The 23854-nt window shown below is 35.7% G+C and overlaps 1 protein-coding gene across 2 annotated transcripts in view; it reads left to right on the top strand.

The window, feature by feature from the left end:
• The window catches only part of LOC139134077 (tRNA dimethylallyltransferase-like), a 31883-nt gene that overhangs the window by 5367 nt on the left and 2662 nt on the right, over positions 1-23854 (top strand). Inside the window, exons 3-9 of one of the 2 annotated variants that reach the window (XM_070700980.1) lie at positions 3935-4030; positions 7511-7863; positions 16028-16170; positions 19082-19199; positions 20574-20770; positions 22276-22385; positions 23084-23204. In XM_070700980.1, coding sequence (XP_070557081.1) covers positions 3935-4030; positions 7511-7863; positions 16028-16170; positions 19082-19199; positions 20574-20770; positions 22276-22385; positions 23084-23204 — 1138 coding nt within the window. Of the gene's footprint in view, positions 1-3934; positions 4031-7507; positions 7864-16027; positions 16171-19081; positions 19200-20573; positions 20771-22275; positions 22386-23083; positions 23205-23854 lie in introns of both variants that reach the window. The other variant, XM_070700979.1, reaches the window with a different exon arrangement.

Raw genomic sequence — 23854 nt, 5'->3', positions numbered from 1 at the left:
ATTACAAGCCCTGTTAATATTTGTGTGGTCGCTGAGACAAAGCTCAACACTCAGTATTCAGGTTATTATCGTGAGAAACCCAAACAGATGACAAAATTGGACTCTTTGTCGTCCTGCATTGACCAGAAAGTACCTCTGGTACATTTTGAAAAGAGAGAGTTTGGAGTTAAGTATGTGTTATGTATTTTTAATCCCCTTACAACTAAGAATTGTGTGTTAAAAGCATGCCTATTTGCTAATCTCCTTGTTACCTCCATGTTAACTTCAATGACAAACACTGCTTTTCTATAATCTAGTTGTCTTTTTTCTTTACGCCGCATAATTTGCAGTGAAGGGTGACTTTGCTCCTCCCTCGCAAAATACCAGCACCCATTGAAATATCCCATGAAATTCTAGGCGGAAGTTGCAGGCACACAAAAACTTCCTCCATAGTTTGTTGAGGAACAGAAAGAGTAAAATTTTGTGAAAAATTGAGGCTTTTCTGTATACTGTTTGATTTCTTTTTTATAGGTCTGAATATTTTCTCTATTTTGAAAAAAAAGGTAATGGGTTTGTCTTTAGACTAGTAGATTTTTCTCTCAAATTCAAGATTTCTTTCAACTTGCAATCAGTTGTGACAATGTTGCATTCAGTGGAGTGAAAGATTCGTGAACTACGTTTTCATGAAGTGAAACTGAAAGTGTTTGATGAAACTTGACGCTAGTGAACAGAGACTTGTTTTACTCCCACAATGACATGATCCCTGTGTATTATTCTTTGTTTGCAGTCTGAAATATGAAAAGTAATCATGAAGCTTACGTGAGAATTGGGATTTTTGTACATATTGGGGAGATTTTACAAGCTGGTACAGAGCTTAATAGCACTGCCTAATAGTAGCCAGACACTTTGTCAACAGGTCTGTAGTCAATAGCAACACAACCAGGAAATTAGTATGAATTCTTTGTGAAATACAACAAGAAATGCGAACTTGAATCCTTAATTTCTTACAAGGAAGCATCATTGGATAAGAATCACTACTTCCCAATGAATAGTATTCTGTTGCATTGAAATCTTCAAGTTTTCATTGCAATTTCACACATTGTTGAATTGTCGTGGCAATTGAAGGGTCTATCATATAGGTATACACAGTAGAGTGGTCAGTGATTGTGAGAAAACTTGAAGAACAGTAATGAGGCAAATAAACATTACATCACTTTGTTTGATTTTGTCAATCAAGCATGCCAAATATTTGCATTTTTTGTGTAAAAGCATTTTGATGACATAGCAATTTCAGTACCATTGAAGGTAGACTTGGTTCAAGTCGGTGAATTTTAAAAAAATTAAATCATTTATAATAGTTTCTCATGTGTCTCTCCTATTTCGTACAAACCTATCCGGAATTTAGCAGCTCTCGCCAGGTTTTCCCAGCGATTGAATGCGTCACGTTTGAGTCTGCGCAGTAGTGAGTTAGTTTCTGCCGGATTCACCGACTTGGACTTCTTGCAAAGTACAGGCGGTGAGACGGACTGTGTACACAGTGACGTATGGAGCAAATACAAAATGATTGACAGCCCCCGCCGTTATTCTGGCCAATAAGAAGAACGCATGCTAATAAACCTTTGCAGGCATTAGAAAGTTTGTTGTCTTCTCCGTGCAAAGCTAGACATCGAGTACGCTATATCTGGGCGAATAATGGCATCAAGTTCCTACATCGACTGCGTTTTACTACTGATCGGTCGACCATCGCTAATCATGCGAGATTACCAAAGACAGCTTGTTGAGGTTTACATTGAGGGAAAAGATGTGTTCGTCTGCGCACCAAACGGCAGCGGAAAATCACTGACATACGAAGTCGCCCCACATTGTTTTGATTTCCATCGCTTTGGGCACGTAAGAGAACAGGCTACAACTGTAAGGACAGTGTCTTTTTCCATCCTTGAATAACCGGCGACGATTTTCGCATTTTGCAACATGGGCCCCACAAACAACACAGATATTTTCACGCGTTTTCGGTGATACAACAGAGGTCGTGCTGACTTTTGTGGGAGTGATCGCACTCGACATTTTGTCAACAACGCCATGTGAGTTTTATGCACGTCTCGTTTGGGTCAATTGGTAACTCCTCCCAATGAGTAAAATTTAGTGATGTCATCTTATGAGTACAGAAAACGTCATCTCATGAATAATTTATAGCAACGCAGATCGTGCAAGAAAGCCAAGTCTGTGATTCCGGGTGAAACTCCGCTGTATAGCGTTCACTCCACTCATCGCGTACACTCACGCGCGCGTTTCACATGAAAGCAAAATACAAATCATTGCGTTAGTTCACTCCACTCAAACATTCACAAATCACAGACTTGAACCAAGTCTACATTGAAGGAAACTCTGGAATTCTAAATTTAATGCATCGATGCCCATGGACACTTGAGTGGCCTATGGTTTATATAAGTATGTCTAAATAGAAAAAGTATTCATGGAATCATTAGCCCTAAAAAACTCAGTATTTAATGAACAAATTTAATCTTTCAATTCAAAGGAGATTTAATTCTAACTTCAAAGATCAGTTAAAAATAGCTGACAGCATAATGAAGTGAAATCCTATGATACTTTACAAGATATAATTTTCTGACAAGTTTAATTTACATGTTAAAATGGCCTAAGGAAGGGGAGCATGTTTGAATGGGTAGAACATTTTTTAGTTAAGATATATGATATTTCATTCATTACTTGAAATCTTATATGGCACGCTGTATCAAAAGCTGACAAAGCTGATAGACATTCATAATACTATCTGTCTTGTACAGTTTTTCATATTTCACTTTTTATCAAATTTATTTATTTATTTCTTATCTCAACTTTAAAACTGGTCATTTTCTGACTTGTTGATTTCACATCTCTTTTCAGTTTCACATTCTGGTGATGATAGCTTTCAAATAACTTACAATTAGTCAGACTTGTTCTACACAATAGTCAGTGTGGTAGGCGTTGTTCAAATGGCTCTGATATTGTAGTCTGAAACACAATCAGACAAGCTGTAATTTCTTGAAAAGCGTTTAACATCAAGTAAATTGATTATTTTTGACAATGGAAAAAATATCTGTATTTTTCACAATTGTTGACTTTCTCACTGTCCTAAGTTTAATGTGAGTCGTGCTTGATATTGAAGTATGTGTGTGCACTCATAGACCCCTGAGAAACATACACTGCACACACACACACACACACACACACACACACACACACACACACACACACACACACACACACACACACAGAGGAGTTGTTCCCTTTGTATGCTAAACATGCTTTTGATGCACGTACGCTCCAACACCCGACAGACTTCTGGAAGTTGAACTGACAATGTCAGCTGTCAACTACAATGTCATTGAAGTCATTTCCATCCACTTGACTATATTATCGTAGCATTTATATTTTGCAAGCAGTTATGAGATACTTGAGTGAACATGTGAAATATTTGTACAAGCACACACATAAAAGAAAGAAACAAAGATTATTCCAGTGAAAAATACAGCTATTCTTATGTTATTAGTTTATTGTATTATGCCTTCAAAAAAAGAGAGATACATACAAACATTTTAGTGTCAGAAGATAATGAAGTATGCCGAAATACGAAATAACAAAATTTAGCAAATGTTAAAACATATCTTCAATAGTATTAACAAAATTGCTAAAGATTGCTAAAGAAAGAGAAAAAATGTTGCTTTCGTTTCCCACCCCATATTGTCTGACCTTCTCAGTGGTACTGTAAGTGAATGGTTGATTTCCATTTGTAACAAGCAAATGCATGCTTGGGTTCAAAGACCTGTACAAAAAATGACAAATGGGGATGGCTTAAAAGGAAAAAAGCACTTGGCACATTGCCAAAGTTTGAATGGCTTGGGACGATTTAGTATTCATGCTTTGTGTGATCAAATTCTTTAACAATGATTACATAGATGATGTGTTGTCGCGTCAAAAGCTGCCAATTATTGTCGGTGGAACCAATTACTATATAGAGTCTCTGCTTTGGAAAATTCTCATTGATGCTAAGGTGAGTGTACTATTAGCTATCTTCAAATAGTGTATTGCTGAGTTTTGCTGTATGAATGTTCTAACCCCTCTAATTTGGTGCTTTGCAAATGATGTTAATTTTTCTTTCTTCTGTATGTAAAAATCACTGTGTGTCGGAAAATTTATCTCAGATGTTTTGTAATTATGCAGTTGCAGATGTACAAGTTTATAGTCATGATTAATGTCAGATGATCATATGACTAATATGTAAGTGAGCTAAATAAATGTAGATCTTGGTCAAAAGTCTTAAACTTGAAAGTATTCGCTCTTTTGACTTTGAAATTTATATGGAAAGCTTATTTTGATGTAGGTATTGGTTTGTTCAAATCCAAGTTGATCAGATGACTAATATGCAAATAAGCAACGTTTATACTAAAAATGTAAAAATATTCTGAACTTACTAATGCTTTCAGTCCTTGTCTGTAACATTTGCATAATATTATTGCTAACAGCATTGAGATAAAATTTTGTTGAAAGCAAGTTGGAAGAACAACTGATATGCAAATAAGCAATAAGAGTAAAATGGTTATAAATGACAAACTCAAAAATAACAAGCCCCAGGGCTTTTAAAGCTCCATAGGCTGTAACTTTTGACATCGTCTCTTATTTTTGTTTTCAATGATGACTTACTTAAGTTAATTGTCCTACCAAATAACGCGGAATCACAAATGAGTTTTGGATCACAACACGTACTGTAGGCCAACAACAAGCGATTTTATATTGCCAATTTCCATTCTGGTCCAGACTGGAATACAATGTTGTTGACATCTGGCGCTTGGCGCGGCTGATTTTTTAGCGTCTGTGCAAAGGTGGGGGAGATAATTTACGATTTATATTTTTACGTAAATAAATCATTTTGGAAGAACTGAACATATTTTATTGACGTTTAAACATGTTTTACTAAATAAAAAAGTAGGTAAAAATAGGTAAAAGTTACAGCTCATGGGGCTTTAAATCTTTGAGTATATTTCTATTTTGATGCAAATATAACCCTTTTCCTGCCAGACAGTATCACTTCCCCATCTGACAAGTCAGTAAAAAGCAGTATTTAGCCAAAACCATATGTATTTCACCCACTTGGCTTGGTATGTTAGAGCAACTTTAGTCTGGAAAAATCATGTTTTCAGTATCTCTGTTTTCAGGGACGTTCAAAATTTCAAGTCTTTGTTAAAATGCGCCATATGGGACATGTTTTGCTTCACTAGTTTTAACCAACTTGACCTGATGGTGAAATATGAACTTGGCAGGAAAAGGGTTAAGTGTGTGCAATATCATTGGACTCAAATAGAGTGAAATAAATGTAAAAAAATGGCCAACATTTTACATCCAATAAGTTCCATTTTTGTGACAAGTTAAAAGTTGGTAGAGATGTTTCCAGTAGCATTTCAATTCATTGTTTGTTCAAATCAAAGTTTGAGAAATGACTGATACTCAAAGTGAACAAATAAATGTAAAAAATGGTCAATAATTGCAGACCCATCATGACATCATGAAGAGAGTAGAAAAAGACAAAATTTTACATTCAGACAGTTCTCATTCTTTGTCTTCAATTTTTGTCAAAGATGTTTGTAAACTAGAAATTGTTTGAGCAAAGGTGAATGAATAACTGATATGCAAATGAACAAAACAGATTATCAAAATAGTACAGCTTCATATACTTATTTAAGTGTCAGAATGGCCCAATTGGCAAAGCTTTCTAAGTGTTGTGAAAAAATGAAAACTGCAATTTCTCATTCATATTTGCGGTATTTTTACAGATATTTCAAATTGAAACACACTGCTATTTAATGGTGATATTTGTTTGCATCTTGCCTTTCTTTTAACAGAACCTGTTTTGTATTTTATGATTAAGAGCCAAATATTTGGCATTCATTTCAGTAAAAGCTTACTGATACTACATATTGTTATCATCAGCTGGTTTCTGTTCACTGATCAAAACTTTCTAAACCGGCCCAATTTCTTGTACATTTTCAAATCCAATAATCAATACCTCATTAGGAGATGATTTCGAATTCCTGACAAGATATGTGTTCAACTTCACAACTATATAGAAAGTCTTACAGAAGTAAACAAGTTTGAAAATGTACGTATAATTCAAGTCTACAGTCTAGACTGTAAACTACAATTGAACAGTATCCTAAAAGGTATTTAACTGTTTATTGATTTCTGAGACCCCCTAAGATGAGCAGATAACTACAAGAAAGATTGGGCCCAATAATCTTCAGATGGGTCTACAATATGGTACTTGGTTTTACAGTTAACATACAATATGGTCCTTGGTTTTACAGTTAACATCTAATAAATTACTTATTTTACCCCTTTTTACAGCTCACAGAGTATATTTATAACAAACATTTTGTAACAATTAGGATCAAATAACTTCATCTGCATAAGGAATTGTTCAAATTTGGAAGTGTTGCAAATGGCTATCTAGAGACCACAAACTGTGACAATAGACAGGTACATGTTGTGACTGGCTGCAGAAAAAAGTTTCTTTTGAAACCACAAACTTGTTTCATGGAAAGTTTATTTAGGGTGAAAGTATGAGAGTAAGGAGTTTATCTGGGGTGAGTGTGAGAAAGTGAAAGTAATTAAAAGCAAACAGTCGACTGGCCGGCAGACAATAGTATTAAGCTTGTTTTGTTGTGTGGCTTGGTATGGCTGATAATGGGTGGCCACACCTCGTCGGTCTGAACAGATTTGTAGTAGAATAGAAATATCTTCAAATAAACAGAGCATGGATAAGAGATAATCAATAGGCGGCTGGTGTCTGAATAGCTTGGCTGAAAACTCCACATACTCTGTGATGGGATAAGTCTTCTGTATAGATGACCACCCGGATGGAAAAATTCAAGGATGTATTGAGGTTTTTATTTCTGCATTCCATCACACCGGAAAGTTTTATCCGATATTTCAAACTCATCAATGGACACTCGCTTCAAATTAGGGGAGAGGTAGTTTACTGTCTCCATAATGCAAAATAATCTTGTATATACCAAGAATTCCTCATTGGAAAATTAGGATTGGAATCAAATTGTATTTTTAAAGGATTTATCTTGAATATTATATTTTTATAATAGTTTCCGGAACCTAAGTTTTGTCAAAACCTGTTGAATAGCCCTGGTATGTACACCGTCTGTGTGTTTGTCTCAGACAATTGATTTTGCGGTAAAGCTTTAAAGTCTAGAATGTTAGAAATTCTATCGCCTTGTACAAAAAAAATCTCCGAACAAAATCACCAAACGTAACAAGTATTCAGGCATGAGATCTTTAACCACAACAAATATGTGATTCATTCCTTAAGTTTTGTTACTGAGGCAGGAAACATTTGCTGTAATGTGGGGATTTAGTAGTCACATAATTCCTTTTGAGAAAGCTGAATTTAAAAAAAAATCTTTAGTTTTGGAATTTTTTCTCGCATTGTCTGACAACTTGCATATATTTTTTTCTTTGTAAGCAGATTCCAGGATCAGATGAACTACTTTTTGAAAAGGAAGAAAGAGAGAAAGTTCAACAAAAGAGGAAAAATGAAAGCAAAATTGATGACCTTGATTTAATTGATGCCAAATTACCAAAATTCTCCGAAGATGAATCATTGCATTTTGATAAAACAATGAATGTCACTGAACCCTCTGATGGTGTGAACACCTCTAATCTTGCTGCTTCTTCAAACAAACAAGAAGAGATTAGAAACTTCCTGTCCTGTGTCAACTTTGAAGAAGTAAGCGGTCATGAACTCAGACAAAAACTTGAAGAGGTTGATTCCAAGATGGCCACCAAGTTTCACCCTAACGATAAAAGGAAGATACTCAGGTGAGGAATATTTAATGAGTCGTCAGAGCTGCAGCTTACTCTGTGTAACTCTTCCCTCACTTCGTACTATTGAAGGAGACCCTTTAACTCCAATACAAAGTTCATAATTTGTGTCTCACATCCTTCAAGATGTTGACATGTCCATGGCCAGTACAATCTGATGGTCAGTTCAGAGGCCTTTAAGCTCCACAGTGTAAAGGACAATGGCTATACTCTGTCTGGTAACTTATAATTACTTTGTTTTATGAAAGGAATGGATTAATGCCTTCTCTATTTTCTAAAAGATTTTGATATACACAGCTTTGCTTTTGCAGTACAGTGCAGTGCGTAAAACATAAATGTTATCGTTGACAAATGAATTCTAGTCTGGATCAGATTTCTGTTATCAACAATAACATTGGACATGATACACACTCAGACTGTGTTGACATGATCAATACTGGGCATTTCAATATGATTTCAAGAGAAGAACAAGAAATTTCTATTTTACGATCAAAACGAATGTTCTTGAAAATACATCAAAAGTAGCCTTACATGCAGTGGAGCTTGAAATAAAAACCTCATCTTTCAAACAATTAGGACATTGTTGGACTCTTTTTAATAGTTGCGCCAGTGGCTTACTGACTACGCATGCGCATATTCATAATATACTATGCGACTAACCGGAAGTGTACCCTACCTTCATGGGCGCCGCCATGTTTTTTTGAGTACTCGTAAATAAACAAATACAAAACGTGCAAATTATTATTTTATAACATGCCATTTATAAAATATATCTTTTGTTAGCCAGTTAGTGTTATTATCCACCTTGTCGCTGATACAAAATATCGTTAATATCACGCATAAAAAATAGAAAATGGGAGAAAACTGTCGTGCATATGAACAGGGCATACGCAAAGAATGCTGGGATTGAATTTTAGAAAAGCGCCCCCTGTGTCAATAACTAGATTCAAAAATTGCCAGTTTTTAGACGGAACGCTCTAGTTTTCAGCTTGCAAGTGGAAGGTGGGCAGTGCGGTTACCATTGCAATGGTAACGATGGCATAATATGTCCCTTGTTTAACACAATAGGCTGTTATCATGGTAAAAATTGCCAAGTTTTGTCCAACATTTTCACACATTACAGAAAATCTATACCTGCACTGCTGCAGGGTTTGACGTCGTGTACGTACGAGAACTGCTTTCATCAGAGGGAAACTGGGCATAGTTGTCATACAAACGTATATGAAGTAACAATTAATTCTATTTTATCATGAATCAATACAAATAACATTGCCAATCTTAACCCCTGGCGCGAACACAAGGGCTGAGCCCAATATAATATTATTTTGATGGCAATTCTGCAAGATGTAAACACAGCAGTCTTGATGCTTGAATGGTGATGTTTTCCTTGAACTCACATGAAATGTTCTTTATATATTTCACCATTCACAATGCCAAAGAAACTTGCTTTTTTCCTAACCATGTAATCTATGAACTTATAAACATGATAATCAAGCAAATATCGAGAATCTCATTACATGTATGGTTTCAGTCTTTGTATCTGTTCTTTTCTGTTACTTATCACTTTCTGTCGCTTGACACCAAACAATGTATGGCACAATTTATTTATACAGTTCAAAGCTTTGACGTTGTTTTCTTTAAAACATTAGAGGAAATTTTATGAGTTTCAGAGAAAAATTTGAATCAGTTCAGGGTACAATGAGCAGCAGGACACATGCCATGTGGGTGTAGGTGTGAAGGACCCCACAATGGCTATTGACATTTAATGTGTAATAATTCTATGTATGCTGAAGGTACTCTTTTTCTATGAATTTAATATGCTATTAAATATCTTGTTTTGCGTCAATTTTACCTGTTGCCCTAACCTTTTCTGCTATTTTAAGGCTTTGTATAAAGCATTGATGTCATCATATGAAGTGAAACAAGTGTAGTGTCAGAACTGAGATGAAGAGAAAGAAAGAAAAAGATGATGGTTTGTGGTTTCTGAAAGGGAAGACACTGCAATGAATGTGAAACATAGATTGTCATGACACTATATCAGTGTTTCATATAGACTAGGGTATGGGGTGCCCCCTCTGCTGTCATCTTGGCACCCCCTAGTAATTTGTCAAAGGGGGACAGCCCCCAGTGAAATGGTGCCAGTCACACCTTTGAGATACCAGTAGAACACATGAACTGGTGAAATCCCCCCCAAATTTTCTGGTAAAGGGGAAAATCCCCCTGTGGATGCCATCCTGGATGAAATGTTCTGGCAGAAATGAACACAATGTACATTTTGATATTCACTAAAGGGCTGGTAGTTATAACTTTTGATGATTTTTTCACTATTTTAGTGTTTTATGTCATTTAATTGCAAATTCTTGTTCTACTCTCCAAACCAAGTTAAAGCACCTTCTTAGCTTGCCAACACATCATCTATACGTATAAAATGGAATTGATGCACTGTTATTGTTTACATTTGATTTCTAGTCACAACCAGAATTCACCTGTCAACTAAAGAAGGCAGTTTTACAAATGTACAGGCTGAGTTGACAAGCTAAATACTTTGCATCTCAACATGCTTCAGGGAGTAGAACAAGAAAATGTAGTCAGACGTCAAAAAACAAAAATGGTCAAAAAATCATCAAAAGTTAACAACTACAGGCCCTGGCTATAGACTTTTCCCCGGTTATCCCACAGTGCATTGCTGTGGGTACATCTTACACCATATATACGCTCAAAACAACGAAAACATACTGATTTGTGTTGTAGAACGGATTGTTATACAAGAATGACACAAATTTGCAATGCCAAATAATGGTCCTTGTATATTCTATCTATTGGCAACAAATATTATAATATAGGTCAGGGTATAATCTGCCATAGAGTTCTGCGAGTAACATACCCTGCGTATACCCTAGGCTAAAAAGATCTATGAGTAGCGTATGCTTTGTATACCCTAGTGCTCACTGCATCATGGGAGCGGTAAAAGAACGAGATTGTATATTGAGAGAACAAAAGAAACATCTTAGTTTTTTTGAAAATCCAAAATATGATTTTCCCCCGTAGCGTTAACACAGGAATGCGGCCATTTTGAATTTCAACTATCGCAAAATGTTGGGTAATTTGTTCTTCTACTTCCAAACTTTGCACGGTGACCTATGATTTTTATTGTTGACTTCTTGGTAAGAGAATGGTTGAAAGTTTCATTGAGGGAAGTTTGAGCAAAAGTCTTTCACTTTCAAGGGGCATACTACCTTAATAGTAAAATTAACATAGCTGATCTTGTCTGAGCTTCCTTCGTCGTTGTCAGAAATTATTGCAATGAAATGTACTTGCATCGTGCAATGTTTCTGGCATCGATTCACAAAATTATTTTATGTTGGGTTTCCAATGGAGAAAGGTTATGCTACAGTTTATGTGGGGTTTCCAATGGAGAAAGGTTACACTATCACTCTTTCTGTGTGTTTCTGATTACAAGTACTAAATTATATCGAGGCAATGAAATTTTGTAATTTTGTATCCAATGATGTGTAATGAGACTGAATAATGTACAGATAGGTTCATAATGTCTGAATGGGACAATTTCATCATTTCAATGAGACTTTTCGAATCCACACAAGAACTGTGTTCAAATTCATGAACCCACTTTATATAAATGCAATGGCTCATATTCTCTCCAGGTTTTAGCTTGCTTTTAGAATGTTGTGATAAAAACCAGATCATCAAAGGTCCTAGTACACCCAAACACTGATGCTTCGTAATTCATTTCAAAATGCTTGCCAAGGTCAAGGGCACAGTATTTTAATTTTACATATATATACGTGATCTGCATAGATACTGAGAACAAAAGAGTAATTAATCTTCACAAAGTTAAAGACACTTCATAAATAATGATACAGTTCAAGCCATTACTGGTATGCAAGGCCAATAAATTTTTTATCACCCCTGGTAAGCAAGGGCCAATAAACGTTTTTACCAGCCCAGGTCATTACCCTGAGTCTGTGTAGTTTTGTTTGTTATTTCATCTACACTTGTCAAGTTCAAGTTTATGCATATTTCTGGTTCGTGTCCTATACACTTTTTTCTTGTATCTTTATGGAGGTAGATACATCTATTCATTCATTCACACAGTGTTGTAATTAGCTTTAGGAGTGATGAAAATGTGTACAATGATTTATAGTGTACTGTGTACAGAATCATAAAAAGAATTTTGTCTGCAATAAAATTCTTTAAAATGTGCATAAAAAGGGAGATAGTTATATCCATCAACACATACCTGACTTTTGAAACATGAAAGTTCAAAGGTCAAGCATGTTCTGATGGATAAAACTTATATTCTTTTTATTCATATTATTTATTGCTTTTTGGATGTTTCATATGAAAGCAGCATTTTATGATTAAATACTTGTGAAACGTCACTCCTTTGTAATTAGTAATATTGTGTATTTTTCTACATTCTATTTGTTGTTCCAATTAATAATTTAAATTCATCGATTTTACAGGATTTGATTAAGCGCCATATGCCAGTATGAAAACGTCTCAATATTTCTCTTTGTCAGAACATAATTTATCAGATTAATCCTTTTAACGCCATGGTTTGGCCCCAACCCACTGTTACTATGGTGATGTAGGAGCTGTTTACAGGAAATTGAGGTGAACAAAGTAAAGATCTTTAGGCTGTTATATGCATGAAAATGCCCTGTAACACCTTGACGATTTAGCCAGCGTATGACAACTTATGAAAAATTTGGCAAATACGCTTGCGTACGTTGAATACATTATAGGTTAGTTTTGTATAAGTTAAGAGCACGCTGAAGCATGCTGGTATTTGTCGTAGTATGGCGAGGTCGTCGAAAAATTTTGTGCGTGCACAAAACTTTTTGACGCATGGCAGCATATGACTCATACGGACCACACACACGGGCCATCAGTTGCAAATGCGCGGCGCTCGTTAACACACATTCACACATGTTACTTGTAATTTTAAGTTACTCATAAGTCGAAATGCGTCGAGATTATTGTCAAGCATACCCAAGATGCATTTCTAACCTATGGGTAACATGCTTGGAACCTATATTGAACTTCCCTCCAATGCATATTGATGTATGTAGACGTATTTGACGTGTTCTGGACGACCACAGAACATGTGTCCAACTTACAGCTACCGTATGATGGCATATCAAAAGCATTTAGACGAAGTGGTATTAGAATGGGGTTCACTGGAGAAACTGGTCAGTACTCCTAAAGAGTCCATGGTGAGCAGGTGTCTATGTCATCTGAGAGATGGAAGATCTGGCAAGGCTTTGGACAAGAATACTTACTAGCTGTCCTCCAATATCAGCCTGACCTCATCATTTTGCCACTGTACCAGTTGCTTGCCAATAGAGCCAGGAGAAGAAGAGGTGACTGGAGGAGATAGATTGAACAGCAGCCTTTTTACAGGCTATGACACGTGATCATTGGCGGTACGCTGCCGCGCTATGCATAAGTTAGACTATCGTTGGGCATAAGTTGTGAACGCTTGCAACACGCTAAGCATCCATTGGTATCTATAAGATTTATTGAAACGTTCTATATAAGTTACTAATATGTCATGTATGCGTCCAAATCGTTATGAATACGCTATGTATATGCCCAACATTGAAAAGTACATCGTAAAGTTCAGCCTAAGCCAGCGTTTTCTAGAAATTTTGATACGTCGGCATACGCTGGCTAAATTGTCGAGGTATGACAGGGTCTAGATTTAACATCCCTGTATGTTTGAATTTTGAACAAGAAAAGAAATCGTTGACAAGTTCTCTCTTTTTATAAATGTGTAAAGCAGCGTCAACTTGTTATTGAGCTGCAGCATTTTGGCTAGAAAGTTAGAAATCTGTTATCTAGTTTGTGAGAGCATTTGGAATTTTTCACTCTGGTGTTTTGTAATATTCAAAGCATTGAAGTATTGCCAGGGACAGTTAAAATCCAGGTATGTTCCGACTGTACTTCACACAAAAGACCATTGTTTTTCTTTTTTTAGACATCAGTAGGCTGTGTGGGAACCAGAGCCATGCTACTGCTTGCCCTCATGAATATGAACTTGTCTTGTTACAGGCAAAGCATAACCTTTGTACTATGTGACTTTGACCCTTGGAAAATTTACCAGCTTGCATTCCTTCTCAAAGACACTGTTTCTGTTTGCAAGCTGTGCTATGAAAGGAAATTACAACAGTTGCAAGTGCTCCCATCAACTAATTAGTGACCCTTACAATGAGGACCTTGGCATTGATATGAATGAACAAAAAAATCCCTCCACACACAGAGGACAATGACCTTTGGACAATGTCCTTTGGACAATGACCTTTGAAGGAAGCGTCAATAATGCTCTTCAGGATAAGCATTTAATTATCACATGGTTAAAGCATAGACCCTGGAGGTGTTGACTTTTCCCAGTGATGTGTTAAAGAGAAAGTAAAACAGAATGAAGATCTCTTTGAATTTCGAAAACTCGTTACCTGTGTCTTCGAGATATTACAGCCAATTCAAGAATAAGATGAAAGACGAGGTACATAAACACATTTTACAATCACTGCTGAAGGTAACAAAATGAACTTGTGCGTTTGTTGAAGCTGCTTTATGTAGTCCCTGCTAGAGGTATATTTTCAAAGTCAAGATTAACAAACACAGTCCTGATGGATAGGTATCTGTTAGGTACATGTACAGCTCATCTATCTGTTGCCTAGGCATGAGACAACTATACTGGCATTTTTGAAATAAGTGGTTATTTAGCTTAGAAACTTTTGGATGCAGTCTTTGTGTTTTTGTCTGTGATGAGGATCTACTGTAAGTAAGCAATGCTTTATGTAAGTGTATAACTGAGATAAGTGACTAGGAAAGGAATTTCCTCATCATCAAACGAATGCAGATATATGTCATAATCACAACAATTTTTTCACCTTCCCAAATATTGTTCCTGGTCTAAATATGATGACGGAAATTTCAATAAGAAAGCCGGACTGAGGAAGTTAATGAGATCTAATAAATAGTTTTAGTGCCAGAAAGGTGTTGCCAAACTGTAAATACAGACTGCCTCCCATTTATGGCCGATTATAAAAAACTGATTTTATGTTGACTTTAGAGTTTATGTGTGGACTTTTGATGATAATGAAGGCTTTTGTTTTATTGTAAGGACCATCCTAAACATCTGAATCCTTTTCTGTTGCTGATTACGATTACCGATTACAGCTCTGTAACTAATATCCTTTTTGTGAATACGTGTGACATTCCAGTTGACACTGAATTGTGTGGTTCTTCAAATGCAAATTTGTGATCATCAGTTATTTAATAACTGTGAGAATCTTGTGTTGTATTTATTGTTTGTCAGACAAAACTTTCGAGGGAGACATTGTTTCCTTTCTCTGAAAGTAATTTTTTGGGTCATTGTTAGAGTAATACAGACATTGCTGTGGAGACTGCAGTTATTATAGAAATCTTGGTTCCGTTGACGAAGCATAGCATAGCATAAAATTACTTTTTCCTTTCACTTTCCTGTACTGTTGTCAACACAAACAAGGTCAGATAAATCCACTCTGTGTTTTTGTTTACACAGCTGGACATTAACACCTTGACTCCAACATTCAATGTCACAATGTCACTATGCTCCTGAAAAAATCCTTGAAAGTCCCTGAATTTTACAGCCTCCAGGAATATCCTGGGAAAATCTTTGACAATGAAGTTGAATCCTGGAAATGGATGATTCACCAAAATTTTCACACTATTAAAATGATTGGTCATGATATGATAAAAATGATGTGCAAAATGATACATTGTAGTAAGTGATATCTGGAAAATGGTGTGTATTGGGACCTGAAAAAGTACTTGAAAATTGCTGAAAAGCTTGTAAAATTACTTACATTATAAGTGAAAACATGTATATGAGACACTGTCTCATTTGGGTTTGTGAAATACGTTTTTAACAATATAACTTTTCAAAGTTTTGCTTTACAATGTTTATTTATTCTCAACAGGAATGTACTTTTACTTGTAACTATAGAATAGACACTAAGTTGTAGTAAACAGTATTTGATTGGTTAGTTGCTTGTGTTCATTCTCAGTTCAACCTAAATCAGCCAGTCACTAGCTGTCTTGCATATCGATGATTACTTTCCAGTCATCTCTGTTTTGAAACTTTTTCTTCAAGGAGTCTACAAGTTTTTGCGGAATATGGTGTGCAACACAGTCAACTTTTGGAAGTTCAAAGGTCAGAGACAGGTGGAAGTGTACTAGGGGGTCCTTTACGATATGAAAACCCTTGTATATTATGGCTGCAATGTGACCAAACAGGTATGTTTCCTGTAGAATGTCTTTAAAAGGGTATTGTCAAAAGGGGGAAAATTCGCTGATAAAAAAATTGTGGAAAAGAAATCATTGTGATTTTGCTGAAACTGAAAAACAAAGGAAGCAGGTTGCATGACAGCTGGCAGTCTCAAGGATCATTGAATGACCAATGTTTTACAGGCAATGAACACTACATGCCAATAATGATGCTGAAGCTATTGTTGTATTCATTTTAATATTCATTTTCATATTGATATTGGAGTCACTGACAGAAAGTGTCATAAATAGCTAAAATTTCGACTATAAAAGGTAATTACTTCTTAAATTTTAAAAATTTAAGTGTTACTCTTACATAGTACCTAAACATAAATATAAGTCAACAACTCAAAAACCTACCTCATTCTCCTTCCAGTGTCAGGATAGAAAATACCGTTGCTTTTTATGAGAGGAGAGAATTTAAACACAAACTTAATGGCGGAGATAATCTTAAAATAATTGATCATGTATCACGTCAGTTTATTCACATATTTTTTTATTTGTACTTCTTCATGTACTCATTTTATATCTTCATTGGTTTTGTTTCTTTCCTGTATTGTGTTTGTTTGTTTACACACCTACCTACCTTAATCAGTCTAAGGCACATGTGGTATGATTAATCAATTTGTAGAAATTGTCAGCCAAGTGCTCCCTAAAACAATGCAGGAAAAATCTCTAATAACACAAACATACAACAAAAAACTTCAAACTTCAAAACTATTGTACTACCAATTTTAATTAAAGAATGTTTATAAGATGAGGAAACAAAGTCCTTAAATAAATTGCATATGCATAATTTATGTTAATGCAACATAAATTGTTACATGTAAGCACAAAATTGATATTTAATCCCAATATTTTATGAAAATTGCATAGCATATTTTATACCAGTAGTTTAAAGTTGGGCTACAAATACCACTCTACACTCAGTGACTCCAAGACGAATGTGAATCCAAATATGAAAAAGGAAATTCAAAAATGAATACAAGAATAAATGAGCATTGTAGGCTGAGAATCAAACCTAAAGCCTCCCTAACGTAGTGTTCTATTTATACTGCATTATGGGAGCTTGTAGGGTATTGGCACATACTAGCCACAATACACTACAAATGCCTTTTTCCACACTTTTCAATTTGAAGTGAATTCTAGTGCAATAAAGTTGTACGGTGATGTATTGTCATTGTTCTTGGATTAGTCAAGCTAGAATTTCAGGCTTCATGGAGAAAATGTTTGATCTTGTGAGGGGACCCTAAATATGACCAATTATTTTTTTTGTAATTATTTTACAGAATGCATGCTATTATTTTTCAAATCAACACCCTGTTTTTACCCTTTCAAAAATTACAGTGTATTATTCTTTTCATAAAAATGAGAATTTCTGAAGTATACACTGCATTAGCATCTAATGAGACTGGGATGGTTGGCAAGTAAACTGATAATATCTTTCAAAAAGTTCTATAGTCGAAATATGATATTGCGGACATATATTAGACTTCCGGATGGTGAGACTTTATACTGGGCACAATAAATGTTTTACTGACCTGGTGATGTTTTACCTCGAATGGATTTGATTATTGGACCAGTTTTGATGTCATGCTTAATAACACACAGCATTCACTAAAGTTACAGCATGCTCTGTGTAGCATTAACTGCAAATTCATAAAATAATTGTATGTATTATGTCTTTATTGAAACAGTCTGTATAATCACAGCAGTGACTGAGATAAAATAAAGTTTCAGTTCAGGTTGTATTGAAAGTTATATTATGATGAATGTTTGTAATTGTCACAGTTCAGAATGTCAGAGTTTGCCTCTGACCTTTGTGAAGGTCATTTATGGAATTTACCAATACTTGAACAGTTTGTTTCAAAATTGAAAAAATCACACAAGTATCATTGTTGTAGTTAGATACAAAGATTGTTTTTGTAAAGAGAAATTGCTACACATTGACTACAATGTATCTTAATTTTGACCCAAATCATACTGCTATGTGTTTTCAATGCTTGTCATATTTTCTTTTAACACTTGATGACGGCATCTGTTTGCTTTTATCCTCAAAATGTTTGTTATTCCAGAGATGTGTTCTCTGTATTTCATTTGATTGACAGCTATTGGGAGTAGTTTTGTGCATCAGCTGGCCATAAAATAAAGTTTTCATTGTCAGCAGATGTGTCATAGCTGGTACCTGGAAAAGAAACTGTAAATCTCAAAATCTATGTCTAATCTAATTACCGTATTTTAGTCATTGAAATTGCTCCAATTTCACAGACGTTTTTTACAGATTTTCATCTCCAAGTTTTGCCATGTAAATAATTTTCAGACATGAAATCTGAGCGGCTGTTGTAAATGGAAAACAGAATTGCAGTTTGAAAAAATGGGTATGAATGTTGGCTCGGGCTGGGTTTTGTACAACATACTGCGAAAGGTTCACTCTGAAATATGCTGAGCTATTTAGGGTTCAATTAATGAGTAATACAACAGCCTTCTTTGTTCAGTTATTATATCAATAGGAGATAAAAGGATTGTGAATTACTTACTCTTTGTTGTTTGGCAGGAAACAAAAAATGAATGGCAAATTTCCACAGATATGTAAAACTATATGTGTTTTTCAGGATTAAATGTTTTTTGTTTCTGAAGTAAAAGATATTAGTATGGCACACAATGATAATGCATCCCTACCTGGGTATGACAGCCAAGGTCACCACATTTAAACTTATTTAATATTTGAAATCTGAGTTTCAGTGCAAGTGGGTTGTTATTTTGTTCTAAGCAGATTCAAATCACAAAATTGGCCATGAAATTTTCCTATCATCGTGATGAGGGACAAAAATTATCTTATTGATGATGAGCAGTTAAATGGTTGTGTGGTTTTTTTTTTCAGTTCTTGATGAAAGATTAGACAAGAGGGTTGATGACATGTTGAGACGAGGTCTTTTACAAGAACTGACTGAATTCCACAAAGATTACAACCAGCTCAGATTAGAGCAAAGCTCTGACAGGTAAGCTGTAGCCTTGGAACGTTTTGACCCTAATCTGATGGAAATCCACAATCAGTATTAACCCTTGGACTGCAGTATTTTTTCCTATCAAAAGTGCAGTGCAAAATTTCCCCAATTTTTATGAACTTTTCTGTAATTTTTTCGATAATTTTGGACCAAATGAACACAACATTTCATTGGCCACAGTTTTTATCAAAATTTCAGCAAAAAGCTAACAAAAGTTGACTGAGGTACATTTTATAAGGGGGACAAAAATTGACTTTGGCGCTCAAAGGGTTAAGTGTTTTATGCCCAATAGAACTCAGTGGCTCTGTGTTCAGACCTATTGGCCATGTTTTTGAGTGGCCGAAACAGCCATTTGGTTACTTGGCATGTTTCTCAGTAACTGGAATGGTCTTTTGGTTATTGGACATGTGTAGCTCAATGATAAGGCAGTCATTTGTGTCTGTGACCACTGGTCAGTGAGCCAGTCCTTAGCCCAGACCAGTGTGTCCTGTAATATCAGGGGTTAATGTATCATGGGTGTTATAGGTTTGTATCTTGTCATGCTTTTAGTTATGCATTGGCCTGCCAAGCTATGTCAACTGACCACTGGGTAATGGAGGCTCATTATCACACCAGTTATTAGGTTATGTGTCTTATACATGCACAGTGGGTAAGGGGTTTAGCTGTCTGATCTGGTCAGTGGCTGTGCTGGTCAGTGGGTCAGTGATGTCATAAGTCTGGTGATTTAGGGGTCATCAACGCAGAGGTCGTTTGTGGTCATTTATCAGTGTAATGGATGAAATCACAGCTCCTCATATTTACCTTAAGATTGCATATCTTTGTTGTCAGGTAACAAGGTTTTTGACGCTTTCATAGTTTGGTTGTCATGGTGCAATGACCATTTCATTCATTAATTTTTTTCTTTCTTTCTAGAAGACATTTTTTTCATTTCATTCATAGCTGTCAGTTCAGACTTATTTTGAATTTTCAACTTTCTTAGATACTTGAGTTTCCTGTTTGTGAGATCCTCTTTGTTCCAAAAGGATACAGTATCAGAAACAGACAGACGTTAAAATCCTAACTTGAGATAAATTTTATGCCATTTCAGGAAGGAGCTGTGTAACTATTGAATTTATAATGAACACTAACTTTGAATGCTGATTTTATTTATTTGGATAAACATGATTAGATTTTATTAGATTTACAATATTAGATTATGTTGTGGAGATTTATCGAGTCATTCTTGATAAACTGCTAATGAGTGAAGATACCTGGTTAGATCAGCATTTTGTATGCATAGTGTGATGTTGTCCAATCCATTGCAGAGTCTGTGTATCGTACCGGTACTCACATCAATGGGTAATATTGTTGATTTTTTTTGTATCACAGCAAGGAATTGTACACCCACGGAATTTTTCAGTCGATAGGTTTCAAGGAGTTTCACAAGTACCTGATCTTGTCCCAGGAAGATAAAGACAGCGATGAAGGCAGGACTTTACAAGTGGAAGGCGTCAATGGTTTGAAGCTTGCTACAAGGAGATACGGCAGAAAGCAAAACCGTTGGGTCAGAAACAGATTTCTGAAAAGTAAAGTCAGCATTTTTATTCTGCTTTTCTCACCACCAAATTCTGAGATGCAAATTTGGATCTTTGTCCAGCAAATCTAGCTATCTCTCTGTAATCACAACAAATCGCGATCTTTGTCCAACACAATAATAAAATTGTTGCATCATCCCATAGCTTTTCTCATGCAACTGCAGACCTATATACTGGGTCTGTACACTGCTGGAAATGTCTTTAGAGCCTCTCGGAAAGTCTGGAAAAATCCATGGAAATGAAGTGGAATCCTTGAAAGTCCTTGAAAACTGATTGTCCACACTCAATTTTCAAAAAATGGCAAGATGATCTGTCTGTCTTAAAAATGAAACCATAAAATCATGTATAAAATTGATATATTGTAAAAATGATATCTGGAAAATGGTCGTTAGACGTCAAAAGCCATTGAAAATTGCTGAAAAGGTTTGTGAAAGCCTTTGAATTTTACAGGACTTTGAGTGTGTGGAGTCTGTACATACAAAGCAAATTGGAAGTTGGATGGATGGCTGGGTGAAGGTGTAGGATAACTTTGATAGAAACAATCTGTTCAAAAATCTGCCCTTTCACTCAAATCCCTGATTGAAGATGAAGATAAAAATGTTTGACGCTGTTACTACCAGTCCTGTCTCTTCCAAATCTGCCAAGTCGGTAAAAAGCCATATTGGGCGGGATAGGTCAAAATATAACATGCATTTTCACCTAATTGGCATAGTATGTTACAGCGAGGCCAGTCAGTAAAAATCATGTCTACAGTATCTGTGTTTTCAGAGGCCTTCAATTGTTAAGTCTTTGTTTAAATTGCCACAAATGAGACATGTTACATCTCTTGGTTTTAACCAAACTGACCTGATGGTGACATATGAACTTGGCAGGATAGTAATATGAACTTGGCAGGATAGTAAATTGCTAATTTTTAGTAGTAAAGTGATTTTACAAGGTGTTCATACATTTACTGGCTCACTCATTGCAAAACCTGAATGAAGGTAAACAACAATCGGTCATTTGATTCGATCTCACAAGATGTTCACTGATTGGTCAGTGGCATTTTAGCGACATGAATGGGCCGTAATTCTTAGTTTTGGACACAAGCAGTTGGAACCCTTGCTTGACCTCTGCGTAAATGAAATGAGGGTTAAGTACTTTCCGGAAACGCCACTGACTGACGACTGACCTTTGCTCTGCAAGGTCTTGGCTAAATTGGACTTTAACCCCAAGCTGGACGCTAGCCAAGTACATAAATCTCAGACAATGGTCTCAATGTACAGAATATAGAGCAACGTTCTAGAATTTTTGAATTTGCTGATATTGGGAGAAAATTTGAGCCAACAACGGAGAAAATTGGAGCCAAAAAGGGATAAAAAAACTGAATTATTTTTTATATTAATTCTCAAAACTTTTACTGATGCATTCCTTGACAATTTTTATTGATTTCAATTTTAAGTGTTTGTAATTCACAAATTTGATTTTCTTCCTTGTTTTACTAAATTGTTATCCAGGACCAGGTGGTAATGTGCCGGCTGTCTATGGCTTAGATACAACTGACGTTGACCAATGGGAAGAGACTGTGTTACAACCAGCCTTTGAAATAGTACAAGCAGTTTGCCAGGTGATTTTAATAATGATTAATTTATGTACACAGCAAATGCTGAGTAAAAATGAAAATAACCTTGTGTAGAATAACTGTCCTGACAAAGATGGACAGTGACTGAAACTTCATTTGACAAGTTTTAAGAAATGTTAAGTTGATTTACAGTGGTGGTATAACAGTGTGCAGATGAAAACATGGTTTGCTGTTTGCTGTGACAACCTTCCTAGCAAATTTTTGAAAATTACAATTGACATATCTTCGTTTGCTGAAACAGTCTATAATTAGTCAGTAATTGCATTTTACAAAATTGGTGAGTGAAGAAGTTTCAATCTTTCTAGGCCTCATCTTCAGGGAAAAAATGGTGTTTCAGTTTTGTGCCTGGCTTCACAGTCAGTAGGAACAAGAGTGAAGTGTTTGTTGAAAGGATTGTTGAATTGTTGACACATTACGATATATGTGTGTCTGATTACACAAGCCAAGCGGACCTACAGGTAAAACATTGATGAATGAGCTCCACGTTTACACTAACCCCTAACACCCCCCATGTCATGTGTCATGAGCATGTGACTTGCAAAAATTCCTCCATCTTAATCTGCAAATATATTGTGCAACATTTCATCAGATAATCTAAACATTTCCAACTGATACATATCCATGAAGATTTCAACCTTGATATAAGTCAGCTTATTGAATTTCTTTCTCTTTTCCTCCTCCAGGGTGAGACACCGTCCATCCCCCCTCTTCCTCATGAAGAAGCCCCAAACATTGACACCAATACCTCCCACATCTGTGACGTGTGCAATGGAAAACTGATTGTCGGACAGCAACAATGGCAGGGTTAGTTTTGGAAGATTTTTAAAATATCTCTTCAAACTTTTTTCAACTTAAAGGGCCTCCCTCTTGTGTTTGAAATTTTTTACTAGCATTGCCATAAATAATCTGTTAAACAAATGAATTTCTACTGATGATAATTTGTTTTTGAAGTATATAAAAAACAGAAATAGTGCTCTAGCTACCCCAGGCAGTTTGTCAAGTGGCATCCAGTGTTATTCACTGTTGCCAAAATCACTCTCTTCTGGAAATCACTTAGCTCAGTTGTTATGGATATTAGGACAGAGGTACAAATCTCACATTGCATCAGGCATTATTGAACCGTTGGAGGATGAAAAACACCAAGTTAAAAATAGAAGTTCAGTATATGGCGATTGTGAAAGGATGCAGAATGCCAAATCAAGCAAACAGAACCTCTTGTCATAGGAGCTTGCACCAAATAAAGTGATATATCTTTATTTACCTGTGTCTAGACAAATTGTAAAAACTAATGTTATGTAACTTGTACAGGGCACAATGCCCTAAATGTCTACTATGCATGGTACTGTATGTTGTGGTATTTCCATGTGTAAACTCAAGAGGGCGCTATAATAGCTTCTACATCATTTGACGGCTATGAAGGAAATGAAGGCAACTTCACATATTGGTTTTACCTT

Source organism: Ptychodera flava, chromosome 5 (genome assembly GCF_041260155.1).
Source record: "Ptychodera flava strain L36383 chromosome 5, AS_Pfla_20210202, whole genome shotgun sequence".
Lineage (NCBI taxonomy): Eukaryota > Metazoa > Hemichordata > Enteropneusta > Ptychoderidae > Ptychodera > Ptychodera flava.
The sequence above is the reverse complement of the archived record's forward strand: the minus strand, read 5'-3'. Positions and strand labels throughout refer to the sequence as shown.